Below are 27,731 nucleotides of genomic sequence, written 5' to 3' on the forward strand. Positions count from 1 at the left end.
AAGGCTGCCAGCCAGACCCACTGGCCTCCTGGCTCCACAGAGCCCACGGCGTCTCGTGCCCGGTGTCCGTGACCGTTTCTTTGTTCCCCTGTTTCTTTCGGCCTCTCTGGCCGCTTCTTATCACGAGGCCTGCTGGGCTCCGAGGTCTTGGGCTCCTGACGCCTCCACCGTCGTGATGAAGCATCGCCTTTGCCTGGACTGAATCCATCCCCCTACCCTCTCCACCTCCACCTGGCTAGGCTGTCCCTGTTCCCTTCCTCTACAGCACCTGTGTCCCCCGTCACCCCTCCTGGCTCTGTCTTACTGCAAGGATTGTTCCTGTAATGGTGGTTTCTCGCTAGACACGGGCAGGCACCCTGACGGTTTATTTCCCTTCACGTTCCAAGCTCCAGCACAGGCCTTGGCCTATAGCAAGAGGCGACGCGCACATTTGGTGACGCCAGGGAGTGGACCATCCCGAGGACCCCGGTTCCAGCAAGCTCCCCAGTGGCCCGTTCTCAGCGCCTTCAGCCCACCGTGTAGCCGGGCAGCAGGCTCTGAAGGACACGGCTGGAACGGACGCTCCGCCAGTTCTCTTTTTCAGTCTTCTTTGGCCCTACTTGTCCTAGTCTTTGGTTCTGTTGCTCCAGAGCTTCTGTCCCGGACACCCTGGGTTCAGGGCCACGGCCGTGCGGATATAGAGGTGAAGACATCCGGTTGTCGCTGAGCGCCCCTGGAGCAGGGGCAGGGGAGGCTAGGCTCGCAAGGCTCTGCCAGCATCGGCTCCCTCAGCTCTGGGGACGGTTGGCAGTGGTTTCCATGCAGCACGTTTTACAAGCCGTGTTCCTAATGCTTCCGCTCTGTACCCTCGGTCCGTCCTGAGCACCCATCTGAGTGGCAGGAAAGAGACGCAACATGGGCGTGAGCCGGGCTCTCCGGTCTCCTGCTGTCTTCATTCTGAGCCACTTGCCAGCAGCCCGGTCACCGGAATGGATGGTCGGAACCATTTTGCGCAGATTCCGGGTCTCACAGACATGACCCTGTTCTTCTTGGACCCCAGATGTTGCTGTCTGATTGGAAACGGCTTCCTTTGTGCCCAGTTATAGGGGTGAAGCTGCGGCGATGTTCAGCTCTGCCCCGCGGCTTCACGGTTCCAGGTAGTCACCCCGGGCCCGTGGGAATCTGAAAGAGGCCGCCCTTGACTTGTGACTGTAATATCGGGGTGTCCACACAGAGCTTTTTCGCTGTGGCTCAGACCCCCTCAACTCTGAAAGCCGCGTCTCAGAGTGACTTGCGGTTGGTCTCAGGATAGGTTCTGGGCGAGCCCGCCCGCGGCGACAAGTGGTGAGTTAGGACTTGCTGAGCCTTTCGAAAACCTGGTCTGTTGAATGTTTCTGATCTCTGGCTGTTTCTTCCCCATTACTTTCGTAACCCTTAACTTGAATTTTACTGCTTGACTCCTAGCTGATGTGAGTAATCAAGTAGATTGTCCGTCTGGCAAAATCACAAACTGTTGGCAAGTCAAAGACAATTTTGATATTTCCAAACAAGCTGCATGTGCCCTTTGCCTCCTTATGAAAGGATTTTGCTCTCAGGTGGTGGTAGCATGAGCGTTAGTTGAGTCATGTGGCCGCATGACCTCACTCTTTCCTGATTGATATACACGCGGTGCCCTGAGTAAACCCTCCCGAGAGTTGTGTCTGGGTCCCCTCAACGCTGCCCAGGCCCCGTGGTGGTGGCAGGACTCACTTTACTTCTCACTGACGAGTGCAGTGTGCTGGGCATGATGTTTTCTCCGACGTGATGAAAATGAGGTTTTCTGCTTCCTCAGTTTTCCTGGATTACATGCCTGCGTTGTGATGGCTCGGTGGGTACCAGCTCGCTCTTTTTGGTTTTGGCCTTTGCCGTATGTTTTGATGGAGGCTTATACTAAATGACCCGATGTGGCTGAGCCCCAAGGGGAAGCTTTGCCTGGGAGAGAAGCCACAGGCTTCACTTCATGCCGGAGCAGAACCTTGTTACTGCCTCATAAACACACTCACACACCCTACTTCTTACGACGGAGCCCTGGCTTTTGCGTTAGGTACAACGTTGCAGAAATTCTCCAGCATACCGGGTACTTGTTATTAATGCAATTTCCATTCAGTGAGCAGGACTCATTGGGTAGTTTTTTTTTTCTTTTTCCTGGGCAGGGTTTAATTTGTTTTGAAAATGATAAAATGGAGAGAGAGCGTGCTTTAGAGAAAAGAGAACACCTGTGAATACCTGTGGCCCTAAGGTAGATTTTAGCATTCGAGTGCCCTCCCTACAAACCCCAGCGCAGAAATGTGTTGCAAACATGAATTCAGTACCACTAGACGCAACAAAACTCTGGTAGCACCGTTGTCCCAGAAGGTGCGTCTCAGGTTTGTTGTAGAGATTGCTTTGGTGCGTGAATTTCTTTAGAATGATACCCATTAGCTGTCAGTTGAGAGGGATCTTTAAAAGGATGAGAAAAGCAGTAGGCAACTTCATCAGAAGTACCTTCTCCTATTTATTGGTAGAATCGGTCTCTCCTTATTTCGGGTCGTGGCCTTTGCGACACCAAACAATTTCCCCTTCTGCTTGTTTGTATTGGGCCTTGTTCTTTTCTTTGACTTTAAATATTAAAAAAAAAAAAAAAAAAAAGACAACTGAATGCAAGCATTAGTCAGCCTTGTCATGGACTCATTGTTCTTTTCTAGAAACGAAAGGTCCGTTGGTAGTCCAAACCCTGCTCTTGTGGAGTCTACATTTTTGTGAGGAGAGTTGGGGGACCATGATTCTAATGAGCAGGTGGGTTAGGTAATGTTCCCAAAGAGGGCAGGGGCTGGAGCTGGGCTACAAGTTGAAATGGAATGTCGGCTTCGCTGGTAGAAAAGGAGGCATTGAATCCAAACACTGAAGAAGGGGCGGGGTGGGGGGGGTGTCAGATGGTCTTCTCGAGAAGTAGCCTTTTTCAGAGGGCATACACAGGCAGTCTCTACAGGGGAAGGGAGCCTGGCAAGGTTCTAGGACGCCTTGGAAGTGTGGCTCGAGCAGGGAGGGAGGTTGCTAGTGTTGCCCTAACAAAAGGCCACAGAGTGAGTGGCCTGAACAACAGAAATTCACTTCCCCAGGGTTCTGGGGGATATCCAACAGTCCAAGACCAAGGCTTTGGGCGGGGTGCTTTCTTTGAAAGCCTCCCCTTGGCTTACATATGGCTTGCATTTGTAGGTCTCCTCTTCTAATGACACCAGTCGTATTGGATTTGGGACCCCCATGACCTCGTTTAACTTTAATTACCTCTTTTTTTTTTTTTTTTAATTTTTTTAAATGTGCATCTATTTTTGAGAGAAAGAGACTGAGCATGAATGAGGGAGGGGCAGAGAGATAGGAAGATATGGAATCCAAAGCAGGCTTCAGGCTCTGAGCCCCCAGCACAGAGCCCAACGCATGGCTGGAACTCAGGAACTACGAGGTCATGACCTGAGTCGAAGTTGGACACGTCACCGACTGAGCCCCCAAGGTGCCTCTTAATTACCTCTTTTGAGGCCCTCTCTCCAAATAACAGTCACATTCTGAGGTGCTGGGTGTTAGGACTTGAATATATGAATTTGGGGGAGCACAGTTCAGTCTACAACAGACGTGGATTCAAGGGGAGGGGCGGAGCATCTCATGGTCTTGCAGTTGGAGGCCTGTACCTTGGTCTGCATTAATACTGCAGTTTTGTTTTTTATGGGCGATAATGGTTTTATCCCAAGTAATGGTGATCGCCTTACCAGAATGTGCGTGTAGTAGTGCTTGAGGTTTGTGATTCTTTCAAATAAAGGTCTCCTATTGACTACGCCTCTACTTAATTGATCAACCTAGATTTCTGCTTTTTTGCCTTTTCGTGGCACCAAAACAGTTGATTTAAATTCAAAACAAGTGGGCTTCATTAGCCCGTATGCTTTTTGTTTAGACAGGAACTAGCAACATTACAGTTTGCAAACTTTTAACTGTGTAGCCAGATAATTAGCTTGTGGAAACTGTACTCAATTTTGCAAACAAGTAGCGACTCTGGAAAATAATTAAAATTAGTCATTTTAGTATCATTTTGTGGGTTTACCTTCCTTTACATGCCGTTAAGACCTTGCCTAAGCAAGATTAATAAAAAATAAAAAAATCTTGACTGAACATGTGTTGGAAAGTGACTTCCAATTTGCGTCTTCTCCATGTGACTAGTGATTAGAGTGTTGGGGTCAGGTAATGGGAAACCCATTTGATTGGTGACGCTTTCGTTTTTAATGATATGCGCTTGGCAAATGACTGCAGCGTCCTTGATTGTCGTAACGTAAACATGTTAACCTTAAAACTATATGAATTTTGTTCAAGGAGATTAATCTCCACAATCCGAGGTTTCGTATTCCCTAATTTAAAATCACGACAGTCACTCCTATGATCAAAGCTAAGTAATTCGGTAATTATAAACTGCGGCTCTATATTTTCATCAGATTGGTGGAGTGGCCTCTTCTAGTATTTTCATTATGTCTCTGTAGAAATAAATAGGAAATGTAAGCTATATATTTTAATTGGCATCCCCTTGAATGTTTTCACCAAATGGACATTCAAATTTTGCACAATTTGATATGACGATACCTACAATGTATACTTGCCATGAATATCAAGGTAGTCGTTTACCTCAACTCTAACAAGGGAAGCTAACGTTTACATTTCTCTGCCAGTTAGCTCCCTGTCAACACACTGTGTCCACCAGAATGCGAACCACATGTGGACTTCAGAATCTGCTGCATATACAGCATGCCTCTGTGGATGTCTCTTATGTGAATGAAAATAAGGAGTGGTTCCGTTACCCTCCAAGGAAATGAGATGTCTAAGAGGTGTTGCTGCTCTACGTTTTATTTTATTATAGCTAGCCTGTCCTTACATATTTATGTTTTCTGGGGAGTCCCATTTTTACCCATTAGTAAGAATTTAAAAGCATACCTATGTGGTTTTTTGATGCTTAATTTTTTTTCTGATGCATTCGCTCTTTAGTGAGAAAACTCTTCTCTGGTAATAATATCCATAACCATCTTTGTTTAGCCTCACATATTTTGTTATAAGCGATCTCTAGGTTTGGAATACTTCCTTAACATCATATGCAAGGTACATCCTCAACTAATATCCAAGAGACTAGATCTTAAATGTTCTTACCACACAAAAGAAATGGTGATTTCGTGACCCAATGGAGGTGTTCCTAATGATATGGTGGTAATCAAATTGTAATAAGTATATAATGTATCAAATCAACATATTATGTACCTTACGCTTACACAGTGTTATATTTCAGTTATATCTCAATAGAAAAATAGACATTAAAAAATCAGACCCTAAAGCATGCTGACTACAATCTTTAAGAAAGCAAAGACACCAGAAGTTGTTATTACAACTTGACATTGTATGCTTGGTGGTGATAGACTGTGTCATGAGTCTAGAAACAGAAATAAGAAAACAGAAGTACAACAATGACAAAGGACAACACAGAATTATTGACAGATGTTTGATTCATTTAAACATTTCTTTAAAACATTTATTTATTTTTGAGAGACAGAGAGAGGCAGGGTATGAGCAGGGAAGGGGCAGAGAGAGAGGGAGACACAGAATTCGAAGCAGGCTGCAGGCTCTGAGCTGTCAGCACAGAGGCCGACACAGGGCTCGAACTCACAAACTGAAATCATGACCTGAGCCGAAGTCGGATGCTCAACCGACTGAGCCACCCAGAAGCCCCATGTTTGATTCATTTACAGCCTCCTCCTCCCCCCCAAAATTAAAAAACAGAACAAAACAAAACAAAACCAGGTAGGAGTAGTAACAGAATTCTGTAAGTTCAATTACAAAATATACACATCAAATTTAGTCATTTTCCCAAATATACCAATAAAAATGTAGAGAAAATTTAAAAGGCTTTTGAAGAAGGCACCCTTCCCAATAGGGGCAACGTTAACAAGAGCTGGTCATAGTCCTTATGACGAAAACCACAAAATATTCTTGAATGGCGTAAAAATAGACCTGAACAAATCTAGACACATTGTGTGTGCGGAAATGAGAAGGCTGATATCCTAGGCCTTTTCAATTAATTAAAAAATTCAGTGGGATCTCAATTTAAATTCCATTGGGAACTGTTTCAAACTCAATAATGTGGTTGTAAAGTTCACATGTGAGAATATATTGGCATGGATACTCAAGAACAATGTGAAAAACGAGAGGAGTGATGTAGGGCTTGCACCGCCGCATAACAAAGCCATTTGAAAGTGACCATAATTAAAGTATGATCCTGCTTTTATTAAAGCTAGTCTTTTTCTATATGTGCAAGAGCGAGAAAGAATCCAGTATAATATCAAGATTAGTTGCATATCATATACAGGGAATTTTTTGATTGTCCTATTTTCTTCTTTACGTATATTTTTAAGGTTATACAGTCATATCCTTCCTTTTTAGTTCTGCATTTTGACAGGTATGTCCAGTTCTGTCATCGAGACCAAATGCAAGGGTTAGAATATTTCCATTCTCTTACAAAAGTCCCTGGTGCCCTTTTGGAGCCCATCTTGTCCCCTTGGTCAATATCGTGTTTGAGTTTCCAGGATGTCAAGTAAACGAATCCATACTCCAGGTTGCCTTTTGGGTCTGAGTCTGGCATCTTTCACTTACCCCGATGTGAGAATTGTCCGTGTTTATCCGCAGTTTATTCCATCTGGTTGCCCGGTACTGTCCTATCCCATGGACGTACCACTATTTGTTTATACGTTTGCCAAATAGTAGATGTGTTGATATCTCCCTGTTTGGAATTATGAATAGAACTGTCTACAGGAGCGCCTGGGTGGCTCAGTCTGTTAAGCGTTCGACTTCAGCTCAGGTCATGATCTCGTGGTTCATGAGTTTGAGCCCCACGTCAGGCTCTGTGATGACAGCTCAGAGCTGGAGCCTGCTTCGGATTCAGTGTCTCCCTCTCTCTTTCTGCCCCTCTCCCACTAACACTCTGTCTGTCTGTCTCTCTCAAAAATAAATAAACATTAAAAGAATTAAAAGGACAAAATCTGGGAAAAGAACTATCTATACACATTAGCGTAGAGTTCTTGCTGTGAACTTGTGTTTTCACCTCTCTTGGGTCCCTACCTAGAAGCAGGACGGCTGGGTCAAAAACTATATGATTAACTGTATAAGAAACTGCCAAAGTGCTTCCCAGAATGGCTGTATCATTTTGCCTTCAGACCAGTGATACAGGAGACTTTCAGTGTCTCTGCATCTTCCTGCTTTTTCTTTTTTTTTTTTCCTTAAGCTTCAGCCATTCTAACAGGTATGGTGGTATCTCCCTATGGTTTTAATTGGCATTTTCCCATTGAGTAGTGACACCGAATGTATTTTTTTGTGTGTGTCCTGGCCATTTGAATCTCTTTTTCGGTGAAGCATCTATTTAAATTCTTTTGCCAATTTTTTGATGGGTTGTTTGTTACTGACTTTTCAGAGTTTTTATATATTCTTGACACAAGCGCTCTGTCAGATATGCATTTTGCAAATATTTTCTCCAATTCTGCAGCCTATCTTTTTACTCTTTACAAAACCTTTCAAAGACCAGGCATTTTTAATCTGAGGAAGTCCAATTTACCATTTTTTTTTCTTTTGTTTTATGCTTTTTGTATCCTGAGAAGTATTTGCCTAAGCCAAGGTCGGGTTTTCTCCTGTGTTTTCCTCCAGAAGTTCTGTTGTTTTACGTTTTTTTGGTTTTTTGGGTCTTTTTTTTTTTTTTTTTTTTTTTTACATTTGGGTCTATGATCTATTTTGAGCTGGTTTTTGTATGTAGCGTAGGGTATGGATGGGCCTTACTGCCCTCCCTTTTCTTCCTGTCTTTCCATATGGTGTCTCATTGTACCCTTTGGAAATCCCACTTGTTGAAAACACTATACTTTCTCATTGAGTTTTCTCAGTACTTTGTTGAGAATCAGTTTGCCTGTTGTGTGGTCAGTTTGTCTCATCAGTTTATTCTTTCCCTGGTATGCCCGCTCTCTTGATACCTGTAGTTTTATAACACATCTGAAAATCTGGTAGTGTGTCCTTCTTGGTTCACAGTTTCTTTGGCTGTTTCACGTTATTTGCCTTTCTGAATAAAGCTTAGGTTCTGATTGGTAGTTTCTACAGTAAACGCCCGCTGCTCTTTTGTAACTGTAGATCAATTGGCATCTGAACTCTATTGATTCTTCTGATCCATGAACATGATACATATCTCTCCATTTCTTTTAGGTCTTCTTTGATTCTGTCATGAATGATTTGTGAGTTTTAGTATACAAATTTAGTGACCTTAAAATAACCCTCTATGTATGTTTTTCTCTTTTATCCACCATCATCATCATCATCGCCCCCATCACTGCCACCATGAGATCCCTTATTCGTTACGTCGCCAGCAACTATGCTAATATCCTTACATATCCTTACCTATATGACTAATTTAAGCCTCTCAAGAACTGCACATTTTCAAATCACCGTGGCCATTTTACAGATGAGGCAACCGAGGCTCAGACAAGTGAAATAGCCTGTTTTGCTCCATATAGTGTTCTTGATCTCGATCAAGTGATTGCTCCAGAATGTCTGCCTCTCGGGCATTTACTCCTAAACTAATTTTCTGTTATGTACCTGTATAACTTCTACCATTAATAGAATGGTATTGTAAAATACCAAAAGGAGAGTGAGCGATATGTAGATCCATATTTGGTAGGGAAACAGGATGGTTCTGTTCTTCCATTTCCCTTTCACTGTAGACTATTTTGTTAAGGTCAGAATACATACGTACAGGGCATGCTCCCAATCAGTTAGGCATTCTTGCATTTAAGAAAAAGGCATATGGCAGAGCTTTCTGTGCAAAAGCAATACACCCCCCACTTAGTTCTACTTCAGCTCCTCGAACATTTTCCTGAGTGAATATTTCTGGGTGTGGGTTGCTTAAGGCTCTTCACTTTTATCTCCCCTCTCCAAATGTGTCTCAAAATAGCTAAATCATTGCTTGTGTTCCTGTTATTATATTGAGCAACAGTTCCTGTGGTTGGAAAAGGAGCACTTCCTCCTTAGAACTCCCTTGTCAGTCTGTAATAACTCTCTTTTATAGTATCTGTAACGTTGGGTCTTAATTAATTGTTGTCATGTGCGTCTTCTCCACTAGACTGCAGGTAGACACTGTATTCCCTCAGCTTTTTATCTTGAAATTTTTCTTAGGTACAGAAATTTGAAGAAGCTCTGATAGTAAAAGCCAGTATACTCACCAACCAGATCCACCACTTACGGACATTTTTCCCAAATGCGTTGTCTCTGCCTCCCCTCCCTTGTGGAGTTGTATGTGTGTGTAATGAAAACTGGTTTTTTACTCGACCAGAAGTTCACCACAGATATCGTGAATGTCATTCCTAATTGTGTTGTGCTTCTGCTAAGAATAATTCTGCAACACAGTCAATACGATTATGATATCCATAAAAATTAGCAGTGATCCCCCTAATAACATGTAATATGTGGCCCAAATGAAATTTCTTCATTGATTTTTTTTTTTGGAAGGCCTAGGACAATTGTCTTGTCAAAAGTCCCATTTCTGGATCTGTCTGTGCATTCCCTCATGAGTAAACATTTTTGGCACAAAACCCTACCTGGGTGATAATGTGTCCTTAGAACACCATCACACTAGGAGGCACAGAAGAATCTGTGGGGGGATAGAGTACTTTCAAGCTGAGCAAATGTCTTCCTTTCCAGTGAGCTTGACCTACTGGTTTCACTACCCATTCAGGACCGTTGCTGGAATCATCCAGTCCTTCTGGAGTTGCAAGTGGCAGTTTTTGCATTTTCCTATGCCATCTACGTTATTTAGTCTTCTGTAAGAAGGGCTTTGCTTTCTCTTCTCGTCACCCCCCCCCACCTTGTATACCAGTTTATCAATGGAGACTTATGTTTTTCTTTTTTTTTTTAATTTAAGGTTTATAATCCTTTGCTCTTACTGTTCATTTTGAAACTCGGATGTCCCCATTGTCCCACTTGTGGCCAGAGGACCCTTCTCAAGTGTCCTCCTGTGTCCTTTTGACTTGGTTCCACTGGTCTGGGAGAGAGTTGTGCCCCTGGTTCCACGTGTGCTCCTCCTAGGCAGGGCTGTGTCTACTCACCTCTGACCTTCCTCCAGGAGCTCCATGCTGTGGACATGTGCCCACTCTTTAATGTTCATGGAGTGTTGTATTGGTACTACTCTGCGCCATTTTGAATCTTCTCATCAACTTGGTCTTATTCCCTCAGTGTCTTCTGGTGTTTCCGCAGTGGCCCCATTTCCTCAGAATCTTGGGAACCTTTGATTTTCTCCGGGCTGTGGTGATGGGGAGACAGGGTGGGCATAGAGCCCCAATGGGGGGTGTTTCCTGTATGCTATGTTCTCCTTTACACACCTGCTAGACAGATACATTGTTCTGCAGAATTTCTTTGGCATTCCCCCAGATTGTCAATTTCTACTTCTCCATAGCGGGAGACTTTGAAAGTAAACGTCAAGGCATTTAGCTTCAAAATCTCTCGAGGGCTTACAGAGTCGTAAGCAGACAAGCCATGAGTGCTGTGTCATGATGTATAGTGCTTGTACAGATATCTGCACACAATATATGTATTTATGTATAAATAAGTATTTCCTAAGAAATAATAGAACTGAGATTATCTCTTTTTCTAGTATATAATAATCTCGTATTTCAAAATATATGGCATCTTCTTGTGACTCATGAACTTCGTTTTCTTAACACTTGGTATGTGACATAGTTCCCTCCTCACCAACACATCCAACCAGTATAAATAATATTGAGGACAGTATCCTTTGTGATTCATATAGCGGAATTTCTTTTTATCCAAGAAAGCTTCAACCGTAATCTGTAGCTATGATGGTGACAGTGTCCTTTATGGACAGAAGTCAATTTAAAAAAAATCTGTAGGCATATTGATCCTCCCTTCAACGGTAAAATTTTATTAACACTGAATTATTCTTGTTTCTATTACAGTATGTTTACAGATGCTATATATCTTGGGAGAAGATTTGGGAAGTCCTAGGCCCTCTAAGGCTTTAATATTATCTGATTGCCTGAGTTTACAAAAATAAATTTAAAATTTTCTCCTCTACTCTCTGATTTGTGTTAGCAACAAATGAATTATATCGAGAAGTTATATACAAGTATGTATTCCTCATTATACCATAAAGTATAATTGTATATGTAAAATTTTACCGTAATTTATTTTTATCCTCTGTAACAAATGTGAGTATGTGTTTAATTTAGTGCATTGGATAAGTAGCAGATAATTGTTATGGGTAGCTTAAGATCTAGATATTCCCTTTTGGTATATTTGGCCTATAAATGTCTTCCTACAATTACTGCCACTGTAAAATTGAAATTGATTTTGTTTTGAAAATTAGATTTCTTTCCTTATGGTGTCTGCAATAATATGAAATACTAGTATTCTCTGAACTCAACTAGGCACTCCATTTAAATTTAAGATACAGGTTTAATTTGGTTGCTAGGAGTTGAAAAAGCTAATAGATGACATTAGTGTAGTTTCTCAACCATACTATTCTTAATTTTGTGTAGTTTCTTTTTACAAACATTTTTCACTTTATGGTCCTTTATAAAATCAAGAATTTCAATATTTGGGAAACTAAATGAATAAAGCAATGCGTACATTGGATAAAGGCTGCATGGGGGCTGAATTTGTCTTGAAGTGAGAAAAGGGACACAACACAGTCCTCAATTTTACTGTAGATTGTATTTCCAGGAACGGGCACCAAGTTTAAATGATGGGAGTGAATACTCGTTTTCCCAAGAACCTGAGTTTTAATGGAACTCTCTGATTCAGGCTTTCAATTATATCTTGTGCTTCGTCAAATATTTAATTAACAACACGTGAAATACCTTTCCAAGGTACAGCAACAACTTGTGCCTTCTGATGTATTTTGCATGGCACGCTTTTCCTTTCTTCATTTTACAACGTTGTCCCGTCTGCATTTTCAGTGATTGTTTCTTTATAGTTCCCCTCCAAACCTAGAAGGGTGAAGACATTTCATATGATGTGGAAACACAAGTGAGTAGATCAAAACAAAGGAAAGAACAGTCGTACATCTATTTCAAAAAATCTAAGGAGAAAGAACATCTTCAAAAGGATCATAGAATTTGGAAGTGTTTTTCTGAGTGTGTTATTTTGATTTTAAATCCAAGTAGTACATTATTTTGTTGCTAAGGGCAAATAGTTTACTTGTCCTGAGAATGAGCTGTCCCCTGCCGTATCCTCTCCAGAAGCAATCCCAATGCACTCTGCGACTCTTTGCTTTCCTTTTCTCTTTAATGTTTTAGAATCATTGTTTTATCCTTAGTACTGTGAAATCTCATGATGATAAGTCTTAGTCATGCTCGCCAATCAGTGCGTGCCATTTGAGAGAAATTATATCATTTAATTAATATCTATTTTTAAAAGCTTCCAAAAAAAGTTATGTTTATTTATTTTAGACCGAGAGAGAGAGACAGACAGACAGACATTGTGCAAGCAGGGTCGGGATACAGAGAGGGAGACACAGAATCCGAAGGAGGCTCCAGGCTGTCAGCACAGAGCCCAGCGTGGGGCTCGAACCCACAAACTGCGAGATCATGACCTGAGCTGAAGTGGGACGCTTCACCGACTGAGCCACCCAGGCATCCCTAAACATTTTTGACAGCTTTATTGAGATGTAATTCATATATCAAAAAAATTAATCTATTTAAAGTGAACAATTTAAGTGTTTCGTATAATCACAGAGTTGTTGAACTACTACCGTAAGCAGTTTTAGCATATTGTCATCATCCCCAAAAGAAACCTGTACCCATGAGGACTCGCTCCCCGTTTAACCCCCAGACTTCCAGCTCTTGCCCGTCACTGATTGATCTACTTCCTGCCTTTCTGCATTTGCCTATTCTGGACATTTGCTAACAATGGAATCACACAGTATGTATGGGGTTATCTGTGATTGGCTTGTCAGGTTCTACAGAACAGCAGGCTGGGATTTTGATAGGGATTGCATGGAATCTGTAGATTATTTGGGGGGTGCTGCCCATTAATTGCTGTTAATATCATAGCGTTATTGGGTCTTCCAATCCATGAACATGGAGTATATTTCCATCAAGTATTGTGCTGGGTTTGGTGCTTTTGTAAATAGAGTTATTTTCTGAATTTGATTTTTGGGTTGTTCACTGCTAGTATATAGAAAAACAATTGAGTTTCGTATTTTGGCCCTGTATCCTGCAATCATCTGAACTCATTCTAGTATCTAGGATGTTCTGTCATTTTGTGAAAAAAAAAAATAGCTTTTTTCTCTCCATCTTCTGTGTTCTTTCTGGAATCCCTGTTTCTCAGATATTGAATCTCTTGAATGGATTCTCTGGTGTTCTTATTCTGGGTGTGTGTGTGTGTGTGTGTGTGTGTGTCTTTGTGTCTTTTTTGTTCCATTTTCTGGAGGATTTTGTTAGCTTTACCTCCCCATATTTCTGTGAAAATAGTTATTTCTGCGAACATAATTTGAATATTCCAGAATCTGAGACTGTACAGTCTTGATCAGACTGTTTCTCATGTGTGCACAGAGTTTGGAGGTACAACAAGGCTGCGTGGGCTGGACCTCTATGGGCAGACAGTGGATATGCTGTCTTGGGCTGTTCGGTTTCTCCAAAGAGGATTTTTCTGGTCTCCCGTTCTACTTTGACATGGGGCTAAGACTGGTAGAGGAAGTTGGTTTAACCCCCACTTGCTGGTATGTTGGGAGCTGGGCAGAGCAGAGAGCCGATTGCTCATCACTAGATATTCTCAGCCAGGTGGCTCCTGCCCCCTTCTCTTCTGCTTTGTCAGGCACCCCCCTTCTGCAACCCCCCGCCAACGCCTCGCAGAGAATAAACACATGGTCCCCTGCCTAGGAGTGAGTGGGCGTGTCCCTCAGTGGACATGCCGGAGTCAACAGGCCACATGTTGAAGACATCAGTGCTCTTGATTTCCACCTCGTATGTAGTCTTGCCTTCTGAGTCTTCCTAGGGTTCTGTGCCAGGAATCAGCAGGTTCCCGTTAGATGATCACCCCCTTCCTGCGTCTGGGGCACTCAGTAACCACTCATGCTTCCCTTGTCTGCTTCCAGAATTCTCTTGTCTTTACTTGTGTCTCTTCTCTCTTTCTTCTTATGTGTTTGTGAATTAAAAGGTGTTCTTTGTTATCAGTTTAATGTGAGGAAACAGGGGCGAATGCATGTGTTAGATTACTTTTAATTCATCATGCAGAAGCCCCTAGGTATATTTTCACAAACCTCATCTCTGCAGAGACTTGGGAGGAATCTTTGGGCCCGTGAGTGGCGCTTTGAGGTGCTCCTTATGTTAGCTTTTTGGACTCCTTGTTTTTCTTTATAAAATTTCCTCTTGGCAAATAGAAGCCTTACACATTCCACTCGTGGCTTTCACTTTTGAAAACAGAAAGACTTCGTGCATCCTAGGGCTTTCCCCTTAACTGTACCAACAACTCATCCATTTACGCCTCACCTCCCTTTGAAACGGAAGACTTCGCTCTGTTACTTTCCCTTTCCCTATATTTCTGGTGCTCATAGTGTTGCTTTACGGTATCGGTTCTTTGGCTCGAATGTCCCCCAAAGTGAAAGTCGGCAGGAATTCGCCAAGTCCTTTGTCCACCCACTTTTACTACGATTCTTGCCCAGTGTCACTGAACAGTAGATCCTAAATGTCACTGAGGGATTCCTTTTTCTTTAATCTTTAATGACGATTAGGAGGCAGGTTTGTTTTCTTTACTAGAGTTGATACTTCAACATCTCAATAACAGTTTCTCTTCAGAGGACTTGCCTCGGTGAAAACATGTTTAAAGGTTTTAGCAAAAGTCGTCTCTGGCAGTCGTGGAGTGTGATCCCAGATTTAAGTGGAAGTCTCTGGTTACTCAGATCTGGAGCCTGCCCTCCGGACTCGGTGCTCCTGGGTCACTCTTCACAGCTCTCACAGCGCCTGTGGTTTGGGGCTGTCCCCAAGTCCCTTGGCACTTAAAGCACTTTGAAGAGAGTTGAAATTTCTGCCTGTGCCGTGTGTCCCAGGAAGAACAGACGCCTGCCTGCAAAGCATGAGCTCCAGGATCATGTGAACCATTGTTATCATGTTGACGAACCCCCAAGAGCAACTTCACACCTCACCTTCAAGCCATGTGTCTAAGTCTGTCTTTGTTACATAGAGAAGTCACACCCTCTCAACTCCTCCGGGCCAGGCATTAAAACCCTTAGGATTGTTCTTTTAAATGATACACTCGCCCTAAGACCTTAAACTAGGCAGAGTTGGCAAAGATACTGTGTCAAAGGTAGGTCTCATCCTCAATTCCCGTTTTCTAACATCTGTCCTTTTTTTTTTTTTTTTTTTTTTAAATCCCTTGCCCCTGTATCCCTCGGTGACATCTTACATTCACCTACCTGCCACAGAATGTCCCCTCCTCCACCACCAATGCTTCGTTCTGCCTGTCTTCTGTTCTCCCTGTTCCCTGTCCTACTCTCCACCTGCCTGGTGCACTGGGACCCCAAGCATATTTAACTGGAGCATTGAGGGTAGTTCTAGGAGGTCAGGGGCAAGTTTAGTCCAGGACTTGAGCAATGCACGGCAGTAACCATGTCTGCATGGACAGGGCGGCCTGAGGATAAGATGTTTGAGGATCGGGGAGCGGGAAACACAGAACTTAGGGACAGGGAGGACCTGTCTTCTCTCAGGACCGTCTTCTAAAATATTAATATGTATTTCAGTTTATAAAGGTAATCTGGTTTTGTTCTCCAACCCCCAAGGACTACCTGGTTTGTTTGTTAGTTGCTTAGATATGTTTTCTTTCTTGTGCTGTATTCTTTACATTGCTGAAATACGTATATGTAATTATCTCCAGGTTTGTTCCTCAAGCATTTTCTCATGTAATTAAAATAGTTCTTATTTGCATAGTTAACGCTTAGTGTCTTAGTGTCATGATCACGCTATGGTATGGTTGCCTGACTTGGCAAATAGCGATCGATACAGGGTACCCGGTTCAGCCTGAGCTTCGAATAAACAATAAACGGATGAGTTAGCATATGGACGTCCCATGCAATATTTTCAATGCGGTATTTGCGACATGCTTATTTCCTGTCATGTATCTGAGATTCAGATTAAACTGGGCATCCTGTATTTTATCTTGCAATCCTACACCGTATCCTATCACTTACACAGTTTCTGGTTGTTGAACATGCAGATGTTTTCAGCAATGCAGCAGACATCTTTGGGCATAAACTTCCATAGTTTTGAATGACTTCCTTTGGTGGATTGTTAGCAGTATCATTACCAGGGCGATGAGTGGGTTTTTTTCCCCCCAAGACTTTTCAAACCTATTGGCAAATCGCTTTTTAAAAAGGTTATAGCAATTTATGCTCCCACCAGCAGTGCAGAAGAGTGCTCATTCCCTGCATCCTTGCTAACATTATCATCCCTTAAATACTTCTTTGCTGTTTTGGCAGGCAAATAATGATATATCATTTTCATCTGTGATTACTAATGAAGTTCACATTTTTTGTTTCTTAGGCATTCTCTGTCCTGATTTTTAAGTTTTCTGCAACTGTATCCTGACTTCTGTGCCCCTATTTTGCATTGCTTTGAGGTCTCAGGAATTGTCTTGTTTTTATTTATTTACTCATTTTTCCTCAGCCTCTGGGCCTGGAACCTGGTCCCCACACTCAGGTTTCAGGACGCGTTCTGCACAGTCACCACCAGCCTACCTCCCAGCCTATCAGTTGTTCAAAAGTAAAAGCTTCCTATGACTTCTCAGTGCATTTCAAATAAATCAATTAAAAAGCAGAGAATAGTAATTTTCTTTCGAGCCTGCAGAATGAGTTTTCCTTTCATAGCTCTCCCCCATTTCTGCTTCTAGTTTCCGGCTGGTTTCAAATACAGCTTCCATAACGACCCACTGAATGCCTCCCCAGAAACCCACTGGTCCACCACATGGGGCTCCACTGGGTCCATGAGAACAGTAGAGCAATGGTGACTGCATGGCTTCCCTTTGGAAATATGGGTACCCCATGCATGGGACTCCATTCCAAAGGCCATAGGGAACATTTCTATGGATTTCAACAGGCATATCACCCCATTCCAACTGGGGTCCAAGGCTTCAGCTTAGAAGGGACCTGAAATAGTGAAATTTGCTTCCTCTAAGAAAGTCTGAACAGGACAACTGCTCTGGAACAGTTCCGTAGGTGAAATAAAGAATACATTTGCACCCCCTGGCCTTTCGCCCTCTAACTCATGGTGGAGCCCTGCCTCTGTCCCCTTCCCTGGGCGGATTCCCAATTGGTCCTCGTCGCCGTAGAGTAAGAGGCCATTGGCTTGCCTCCATGACATCCTCATCCAAAGCAAAGTCTGTCCGACTGGCCATTTGCATATTCCCAGGACTGGCTTTGTGGAAATTGCTACCTTCTCGTCATTTCTTCATTCCTGCATCATGCCAGTTGCCCCAGTCTTGGCCTTGCGTGAAGTTTTCAGCATTATATGGCAGTCTGCTGCCTACGTTGAGTGTCTCCGTATCACCTGTTTGAGTGTCTGGCCGGACTCCGGATGCACACTGTTTCTTCTCATCCATGCTGCTCAGCGCTCGGGCGGTTGGCATTCTCAGAACTGCTCTGGGGTTCTGCTTTTCTTTCCACTTTCGGCTTGATATTTTAAGTTAAGTACATGGGTATACTGGATCTAATTATATACATAGCTGGCTTTGTGATTTCCGACGATTCTAATGTGTAGGTTCCCATTGTTTAATCGTTTTGACCTGCAGAAAATTAATTTGAGCCCCTGCCAGGTGCATCTTGGCCAATACAGGCCTCTACTTGGTCTAAAAAAGCCCAGTGTCTCCTGAGGAAAAGGCCGGCCACAGATAGCTGCGTCAAGGAGGAAAGTGGGACATCGTGTGTGGCCGCCTTTGCCTTTCCTCACCCTCCTGTAACTTTCTCTGATGCCTGTAGGAGTACGGGAAAGTCAGTCTCCAACTCCTGTTGGCCATTAGCAGCGGCCTCAGGTTTCTCCAAAAGAGAATTCAAATGTACATCTGGACAAGAGGAAAGAGATGAGTTCAGCTCCAAAGTGCCCGCCTTGCAGCTGGAATCACTGGCTTTACACCCGGTTTTGCCATTTACTCATTTAGAGGGGAACACTCAGCCCCCTGTCTCACTGCCTATAAAATGGGGCAGGAAGAGAATCTGTGGTGTGGTGGACTGGGCCTCAGCACAGCCCTTGACACATGGTGGTCAATGGTACAAGGGCCATTTTCCAAAAGGGCATCTCCTAAAGAGTAAGGGAGATACAAAGGCAGCTTCTCTGGAGTCATGAGGATGCCAGATATTTACGTATTTCACAAGTTCATATTCATGGACATTTTGCCATTTTCCAAATCATCCCTCCAGTGGAAAACAGGCAATCTTCAGCTCTTTCTCTGAACCCCAACGTGGAATCAAATCTCAACAATTACCATCATTCACAAAGAATTTATGTTTCTATGCAAGTGGAAGACAGCCTATTGTCATTCTTGTATTTGTTCAGTTTGTGCAATGCATCCTTTGAGGACTCATTTGGAAGCATACACGTATACTATGGGAACAAAAGAGATTGGGAAAAATACTGGACGGTAACATTTCCCTGTAGAGTATGCGCCCAGATGAATACAGGGCGCATTTAGGTATTCCGGGAGAATGCTTGGAGAGGTGGGGTGGGTAAAAGAACACAGTTCGGGAACGCATTTAAGAGGGCAAAATTGGGGTATGTCTGAAAGAACGTCTCATCCTGTAATTGGACCAGACTCGTACTGGTCGAATGGGCGAAAATGTATTCCCTCCGTTTCTTAAAATGTCATTAGTTTAGGGGGAATCTAGAAAAACAAGGAAGGTTTTTATGTTTTTATGTTTAGCCATGACCCCCCAGAAGGGATACGTTGTACCCAGGGGTAACGGGACCACCTGACCCTCTGCCCACCCACCAAGCCCAGCCCCCTTCAGCGCACACACCCACAGCCGCACGCGTACTGGCTGCCTCTTCCTTAGCTGCTTTGCCCCGTTCTTTCCTCCATGACTTGATTCCGTGTGTTGGTTTCTGTTTTCCCTCCTCCTCTTCCTTTTCTCCCAGCTCTGTCTGCCAGGAGAAACCGTCCTCTCTGCCACTTTACATTCTGATGAGCTTGCATGCCTCTTCACATTCTTCTTGTGGAAGAGAATTGGACCATAACTCATCGTGGAATCGCTGGTGATTGCCTCCAAATTGGCCAAGGGGGACACGGGCAGATTTTGAGAAATAAAAGGCCTCTCTCTGCCACGGCCCAAGAGGAAGGGCTGCACACACATTTCGCCTGGTAATAAGAGCAGCGACTTTCCACGGAGCACAGAACACAAGTGTCAGTGGTTCCAATCTCGTCTTTCATTTTTGCATATTTAATGCAAAAACATTTAAAGCTTGTTTTTCCAGCCTCGACAACCGTGTGTCAGGAAGCATTTAGCGCAGCTAGAGAGAAGGAAATAGAGCAAAGCCAAGATGGTGAGGTTGGCAGTGACCGGTCCTCACGTGCCGGGGGGCCAGAGCTCGGGGGCCCCCACCCACACCCCGCTGCTTCTCTGTGCTGGTTTTGCCCCCAGACTCTTAGTCGATACCGACTTTCCCCGTTGTTCTCGAGAATGTTGTTCTCTAATTGTACCCTTTGACTCCTTTACAGGGAAACTTCGTGGCTTGTATGACAGCTATTTTACGACAGATGGAAAATTATCATTACGCCCATTTGATCAAGACTTTTGGAAAAATGAGGACTGATGTTGTTGTGAGTGTTACTTTGACCCTTTTCATATAACCACGTGGGGGGGGGCAGCATTTTAGGCAAAACACTGGTGTGGAGATTTCCATTTTAAATGTGATTTTGCACGGGGACTTGGCTCCAGTTGACTTGAGAAGCCACCTGGCAAGGTCCTACTGAAGTCACATCTCTAAGAAGGTGAGGGTCCCCACCCGCAGGCTTCTTTCTTACGCTGAACTGGGGAGGGACTCGTCATCTCAGCCCAGAACGAGCTTTCTTCTCTGATGGGTTCCCTCTCCCGTGTTCAGGGATCACTAAAGATGTGGAGATGTCCCAAGGAGAGTCTGCCGGTAACTCCCGTACACCTGTTGACTGGCTTCTCGGTAGCAGAAGCCAGAAAGTCTTTTCAGCTTTAAATTATACTCTGGTATTAATTAGCTCCAGTCATGGGAGCTCATCAGCATTTCTCCTAATAATTCTCTAGTCATCCTCAATACAACTATGACACAGCTCAATTAGGAGAAGCATAATAGAGGGGAAGTTACCACTTAGGAACCACCTCCCTAATGGCCTGAGATCCCACGGCCATATGGCAGATGTCTTCCGCAAAGCTGCAGCCGCACTTGTTGGCGGAGTTCTCGATTAGCTGTTGACCTCAGCTCTGGAATCTAGTAACGCAGAGTTCATTTCTGAGACCCCTGGATTCCTATAGGGTACGGCAGATGCTATTATTGTCTCCACGACTAGGTTGCTTACGCTGCACACCATTAAACCTCCCTTACTGAAGGAAGGGCAGAAGAATGCACTTAATGATTTTTTTCAAAGGATTATTTCTAAGAAGAACATGTTCTTATTAATTGTTGCCACTGTGAGTGTGTGTGTGTGTGTGTGTGTGTGTGTGTGTCTGTCCACGTGGATGCATTTCTGTGTATGTGTGTGTGCGTGTGTGTATTTAAATTTCTAAGGAGACAACAATGAATCTGCATCTTAAAATCATAGCGGATTTCCTTGAATAAAAAGCAAAGGAGCAAGAGTGTATGTGTGTATGTGTCTCTGGGTGTTCAGTTCATTTCAAAATCATCGCCATGGAGTTTAAAGTAGGCGTGTGCTCATGGGAGGATCTGTGTTACATTTGTATCCTGCCAGTCTTGAGTAGTCACGGCACAGTGAATTCACATTGGATATACGTGATGTTCCATGCCCCCGGTGAATCTTCACTGGATCCCTCGGCCCCGTTTGGGTCACCGAAAGGATAGTTGCAGGTGAAACTATGGGCACATTTTCCTAACTAGCCTTCCAGACTGAAGAATACGGTTTTTCGAGTGAGAAGTACACCCATCCTGAGTAATTAGGATCTAATTAATAATTTGCCCTTTATCAGAAGAGTCCTGTGATCAAAATCCCCACATGCAAATCGCTAAACATATTTCATCTCAACTATTAAGAGGGGCTGTTGGTAGGGAACCTTTAGTGCATTGTGAAAAGTGATGTTACAAAATGGTTTTTAGAAATGACTATAATTTGCTGAATTCCGAGCGTGTGCCCTCTCTCCTTGCACAGAGCAGACGATCAGATACTTACTCCCTGTTGTGGTCCTGATTTCCCCAAGGATTTATTTTTTTTCCCCTTAGACACAGCAGTTCAGAAAATCAATTATTTGCAGACGATTTGATTTCCGTTATAAAATGGCATTTGTGGTGTGGATATCAGGAATTCAAACTGCAAGGATCGTAGACCTATTTTATTGTTGTTAATCTGTTGGAACCTTTGTAAAATGTGTTCCTGTCCATTAAGTATACCTGGAAAGTATTTGACTGTTTTTCTACTCTGACAACCGCTCACAAAAGTAAGAGATCATTTTGTGTTAAATAACTGAAAGTTAGTTAGTGCTGCAGGAGGAAAATAGTCTAGACCATTTTCTCAAGACTATTTCCTTGTAACAAGTGCTGCTTCAGGTTTTCAAGTGTAGCCCTCTTTTGGTTGGATGAGTGATTCCCATCCCATTTGGTCTCAAGACCAAAGTCACATGCCTCAGAGCTGTTAATTTTATAGTCTCTCAAATGGTCCCTTAGACCCCAAGACAGTGAGAGAATGGAGCACAGCATGAGGCAGATAGACTGATCCAGAAAAGAAAAGGAACCGACACGTTCCGTTCCAAACTCTCTCGCGACACGGCGATCTCTGTAGCATGGCGAGCCTCGCAGGACCGCAGTGGGGATGCCGGGCTGCAGAATGGGCTGCTGGCTGTTCCGTGTCCAGTGTCAGAATCAGGAACACCAGGAGAGAACTTGCAGTGTCCACGGTAAGATCAGAAGTGATGCACAGTGCCCCGGACCTTGCAGGGAAGAGAGCGGTCTTGGTGCTTATCCCAAATTTCCCAGTAGGTGGCCTTTACGAAGCGTCTGTTGAGGGACCGAATGGGCAGTGTCCCATATCCAAGGACAGTAGGGGCAGAAGTGACGCTTCCTGGTTAAATGTCGAGTGAACGCGGCACCTGAGTACTGTAGCCCTCTTGCCTCTACCTTGGACTCGTGGCTGGCTGTGTGTCCCCGAGCAGCCCAGCCTGTCCCCATGGCCTCTCCACTTCTGGGTTCTTTTTTTTGTTTTGTTTTTAATGTTCATTTATTTTTGAGAGAGAGCGGGCGAGGGGCAGAGAGAGAGGGAGACACAGAATCCAAAGCCGGCTCCAGGCTCCGAGCTGTCAGCTCAGAGCCCGACGCGGGGCTCAAACCCATGAACTGTGAAATGATGACCTGTGTCGAAGTCGGACGCTTAACCGACTGAGCCGCCCAGGTGGCCCTCCACTTCTAGGTTCTAACCTAAAGAAGCCAAGCTGGCAGACCTGTGAGTGAGCAGGGCCCTCTATCTGGAATGCCCTACCCCCTTCCTGCAGCTTCAGTCCCACCCCTTCAGAGGACCCTGACCTGACACCTGCCCTGGTCTCGCCAGGCGGACGCATGCCCTGTGCTCCTTCCTCCTTTCCTTGTCTGTCCCATTCGGCCATCATCCTGTACCGAGGTGGTGCTGATGTCTCACGCCCGGTAGCAGTGAGTGAGGATGCTTGTGGGGGTTGGGAAAGCAAGGACGGTAGCAGGTGACTATCCACGCCTGGGAAACATCCCGATGTTGGGTGAGCCTTGAGCGCCGTGTGAAGCAGCCACCACGGGGTAACCTGCAGCCTGTGTGGGTGGCGTCCTGAGTGGGAGGAGGAGTCTTGCGCCGAACACGTTTCTCTACTTCTTGTGACCATTTCCTTGTAGACGAAGCTGTAGTGTAGGTCCTCCTCCCCGGACGGTGAATCTGGGGGGTGCAGAGCCCTTTCAGAATGAATCCAGTCAGTAGCTATTTATTGGGCACCAACTTTGTGTTAGCACAGTGGAGGAAGTCGTGGGCAAAGCAGACAGTTCCTGTCCTCCTGGGCCTACAGTCTGGTGGAGAACATCGCAGCTCATCAGGGAGTCCTTCCAACCAACTCCAGCTATCCATGCTGCAAGGGCATGGTCCTCGTAAAATAGCCAGACTGGACTGGGTTGGGTGGTCAGGAAGCCTCCCTTACAAAGGAGAGGACTGTGGAGTATTGAAGAAGGAAGAGCCATGCAGTCTGTGGGGGCGTGGGGGGGGCAGCATGTACAGGAGCCTCTGGTGGGGGGAGGCCGTCGGTGGGGGGGCAGCAGTACCAGGGATGAGATGAGCCGGGACAGGGGCTGGGATGTCAAACCGCATGGACCCCACAGGCCAAGCGGAGACACTCTGTGCTCTTTGCTTGTTTGTTGTCGACTTTCTACACCGTTTATTTGCTATTTTCCCCTGAATTGTTTTAAAATTATTTTTTCAGACACTTATTTATTTACTTATTTATTTTTTATTTTTTGAGTAAACTTTTTGGGGTAATTGTAAAGTCACCCGCGGCAGTAAAGAGAGAGGTCTGTGGGTGCTGCGCCCGCTTTCCCCGGGGGGCAACATCTTGCGGAACTGTAGCGCGGAGTCAAGACCCAGTGCCGGCGTTGATGGGGTCCTTGGCTCTCATGCGTCTTCCCCCAGTTTCGCTTGTACTCTTTCCCCTATTTATCGTGAGAAGCTTCAAACATATGGAGAAGCTCAAAGAACAGCGCAGCGAAAACTACTGCCCCTGTCCCCCAAAGGCATCGGTGGTGAGCACTACACCATGTCTGCCTCCGCCGCGTCTCTCTGTTTCACCAGCTGGGCAGCCACATCCCCTAAGTGTGTGAGAACCATGCGTCTCCCCTGGTGGTTCAGCAGGCCTCTCTCGGGAATGAAGATCCTCTCCAGTGGCCTCGTTGCCTTTCCTGAACATAGCAGCCATGCCCTCATTGGTGCCATGGGTATTCGCATTCTCTCAATTCTGTCCAGTCTTTCTTGTCTTTCGTTAGGGGCTTCCGCAAATCAGGATCCAGCCCACATTCACTCATCGCATGCGGTTGTACCTCCTTCGTCTCTCTTTCTGCTAGAACAGGTGCCTCACCTTGGTTTTTTTTTCTTTCTCCGTGCTGCTTTGGGATGCCTTTCAGTGTGTTTCTCCATCCCTCCATATGTCCTGCAGATTGGAAGGTTGGCCTAAAATTCAAGTTCATCCTTTTGGCAAGGGTGCTTCAGAGCTGGTGTTAAGTGCTCTTTGATGCTGTGCCCACTGGGAGGCTGGGATTGCCAAGCTGACCATTACTGACGAGAAGTTTGATTGCTCGGTTGACAGCGGTAACAGCCCGATCTCCCCGTTGTGAAGCTATGTACCCTGTTACAATTAGCACGTAGTCTTTGGGTGATACTTGGGCACGCACAAAATGTCGGCAGATATCCAATCCCCTGACAGTACCTCATCTGATGAGTTTAGCATCTGTTGAGGGTCCTTCTCTGAAACAGTTATTTCTTTGGCAAAGCAGAATGTCTTACTTCTGGGAGTCACGACATTTTGGCTTTACTCTCAGAACATTGGGAACCCCCTGGGGATGTGGCTGAATGGGAGGTTGGGAAGTGTTGGTGCCTTGACCAGGTTTACAACTTGAAAAGGCCATTCTGGGTCAAGCGTGGGGATCGAGAGGGACAATAGGGGACATAGGTAGACGGGCTAGGATTCTCCTTGGCAGTCCAGGTGAGAGAGGATGACCGTTTATTCAGGTGGATGGGGGTAGGGACAGATAGAAGCAGGTGGATTTATGACAAGGAGATTCCGCCTACGCATTGGTGCCTTTTGTTAGAGCTGCCCACTTATCGTATGGGGCATCCGGTACCCCCATAACAATCAAACTGGAAAATGCCGCGGGAAGGAATTGGCGCTGAGAGCTGAAATTTTCACAAAAAACCTTGTATCAGTCCTCTGTCTCCCCTTGTTGACTCGGAGCTTCCAGCGTAATAGTCTGCTAAGCCTCATCGGCCATGGTGGGGACCATCGCCATGCCTAGTAAATTATGCAGACCGACAAGGACGCCTTTGCAGAACCTCATCCTCCACAATACGCAGAGTTTTGTCTGATCAGCAAAGTACCAACATTGAACAGCTGAGCCATACTAATGAAGTATGGGGCTGTGTTTCCTAGAAAAAAAAATCAGGGAGTTGGGAAAATATGCTCCTCTTCCAGAATAATAAAACCCAGACCCTGTATCTCAATTATCAGGCTTTGAGGAGTGATCAGCAAGAAAGCCAGCAATTTTATGCAAATAGAGATGTGGCTAAATTATGGCACCCAGCCGGCCAAATGTGCAACCTGGTCATTAAAATGTGAAAGTCTTGGCAAAGCGGGGAAACTTAAGTGGTGAGCTCTGCGTGGCGGTCATTGACCAGGGGAGAGGTGCTGTGCGTTGTGTCTGGGTTGCCCGGAGCACCCCTGGTGGTCCGAGCTCGTGTGAGCAGGGTCTGGAGGACGTCGGGATGCCTCTTCTCTCTTGACTTTGGCTACGTCCCGTACCTCTCTTTGACTGGGGGCCCCTGTTGTAAAAAGAGGGAAGGGATCACAGTTGCTCCCTGAGGTCTCAGTCATGGTGGGGGGCCCACTGCAGACACGACTTACCAGAGCCCGACATTGCCGTTAAGGTTGCCGTGAAAGTATTTAACTTTGCACATCAGCTTATTGATTCTGTCAAATCGAGCTTGTACCTATTGGCGAGAACCGCCTGTTTCGAACTTTGCTAAGAATCGCGTTCCTGGCCGTTTAACTTCCTTCCGTTCGTTGCCTGAGTCCTCACGGCCGTTGCACCTCCTTATGGTTCCGTAGATTAAATAAATGACACACAGCCACTCACTGGGCAATCTCTGACCACGGCCTCATTTTTCTAAGAGAAGGCTCTGTTGCTTTTCCCCTGCCCACCCCGGACCTTGAGGGAGCATGCAGACTCCTGGGGCCATGTGCTTTTGAGGATAAATGCTAGTTTTGTCCCGGTCAGCTCAAAACAAGTGCCAAGCTGTCAGGCTCATGAAATTCTCCTACTTCTGACAGGCACAGGCCGGAGCCCCTAGGAAAAGGGGTGTCCCTTCCTGATGCCAGGAGCAGTCTTAGCGTGGAAGCAGGGTAGCAGGGCAGGGCATGCCCCGTGAAGAGCAAAGAATCGTGCCCAAGACAGCACAAGAATCGCTGAGTAGCGTGTGGGGTCGTAGCTGCCAGATGAAAGTGACCACGTGACCCCGTAGATGCTCAGAGGGTCATGGCCAGCTGAACAGGTGCAGGTGGTCGGGAGTTCCCGCCCAAGCCTTTTCCTTGTTAAGTTACACTAAAAAAAAGGAATGGATGTTAATACCCCGTATTCCACCTGATGGGCCCTGTTTGTAATGAAAAATGGATTTAGAGTAAACAGAACAAATAGCTACCACCCGCATGTGATGCTTGCAAAATATCTGTTTCCCTACAAGCAGAAAGAATGCATATGGGTAACCTGAAAATCTACTCCTTATGACCATTAGATGTGCCCAGTTGCTGTTTCTGAATACATCCCTGAAAACGTGATTGCAGACAGGAGGTGCTCAGGCAAACAGAAAAGTAGAAGTAAGGCACAGCTCCTGTGAAATACATCTTCATTACTTTTTAGATTGTTTTCGTTCAGCCAAAAAAAAAAAAAAATGAAGTCATTTATACTGTAATTATTCAAGGGGGGATTGGTTTTCTCCTTTCTCTTGGTGGGCTGTTTCAGTGTTCTGTTTTTTATTTCAGGATTTCCTGATGGAAACATTCATCATGTTTAAGAACCTCATTGGGAAGAACGTCTACCCTTTCGACTGGGTGATAATGAACATGATGCAGAATAAGTAAGTACCGGGAGAAAAGCTCTCACCTTTTACAAGGTGCCTAATTCACATCTGGTGGGCACAGTGGTGTTGCCTGGATACCATGGGGGCTCTCCTACAAAGAGCCCATTCTCCTCCCCATTCTGCGGTGCAGACAATTATTTGGAGAAACGGACCTGGAGATTGGGTGATTTCCTTATGCCGATGCGGGGCTTTTTCCCCCTGGGGAAAGAGGGAGTTGAGCCCTAGCCCCTCCTTAGCCTTCGTCAGAGGCGACCTTTGTCTACCTCTTGCCATCCATTTGCCGTCGTATTTTAATCACATGTGTTTATTAGCTCAAGTGTGTCTCACCCTGTCGAGGTTTTTGAAAGGTCTTTGCATTTTCTCATTTCAGCTTTAAAGAGTGAGCATTTTCTTCATACTTATTAAATATTAATCCTGTGCTTGGTTTATCATTTCGCTGTGAAGGCTGTTGGTTAACGTTCCAGCTCTTGTGTTCTCTACTTCCTGTAAGCACCAGCAATGGTCATTGGGTTCTCAATCACATGTGATTTCTGGAAGAAATTCCCCCGACCCCCTTCCCCCCCCCCTTATTTCTTATTGCATTTTTTATGGAGATAGTTACAGATTCATAGGCAGTGCGGTTGTAAAAAGAAATACAGAGA

The 27,731-nt window shown here is 44.9% G+C and overlaps 1 protein-coding gene across 5 annotated transcripts in view; it reads left to right on the top strand.

Annotated features, from left to right (window-relative positions):
* Window positions 1-27,731, top strand: part of DOCK1 (dedicator of cytokinesis 1) — a 531,830-nt gene that overhangs the window by 312,910 nt on the left and 191,189 nt on the right. For 3 of the 5 annotated variants that reach the window (XR_006701760.1, XM_045439228.1, XM_045439229.1), the window contains exons 28-29: window positions 19,762-19,863; window positions 26,993-27,087. Coding sequence is in view for 4 of the 5 variants with exons in the window: in XM_045439228.1 (XP_045295184.1) it covers window positions 19,762-19,863; window positions 26,993-27,087 (197 nt within the window). In the remaining variant the exon portion in view is untranslated. The remainder of the gene's footprint in view (window positions 1-19,761; window positions 19,864-26,992; window positions 27,088-27,731) is intronic. The other 2 variants (XM_045439230.1, XM_045439231.1) reach the window with 1 other exon arrangement.

The sequence above is a fragment of the Leopardus geoffroyi genome, chromosome D2, assembly GCF_018350155.1.
Source record: "Leopardus geoffroyi isolate Oge1 chromosome D2, O.geoffroyi_Oge1_pat1.0, whole genome shotgun sequence".
NCBI classification, from domain to species: Eukaryota; Metazoa; Chordata; class Mammalia; order Carnivora; family Felidae; genus Leopardus; species Leopardus geoffroyi.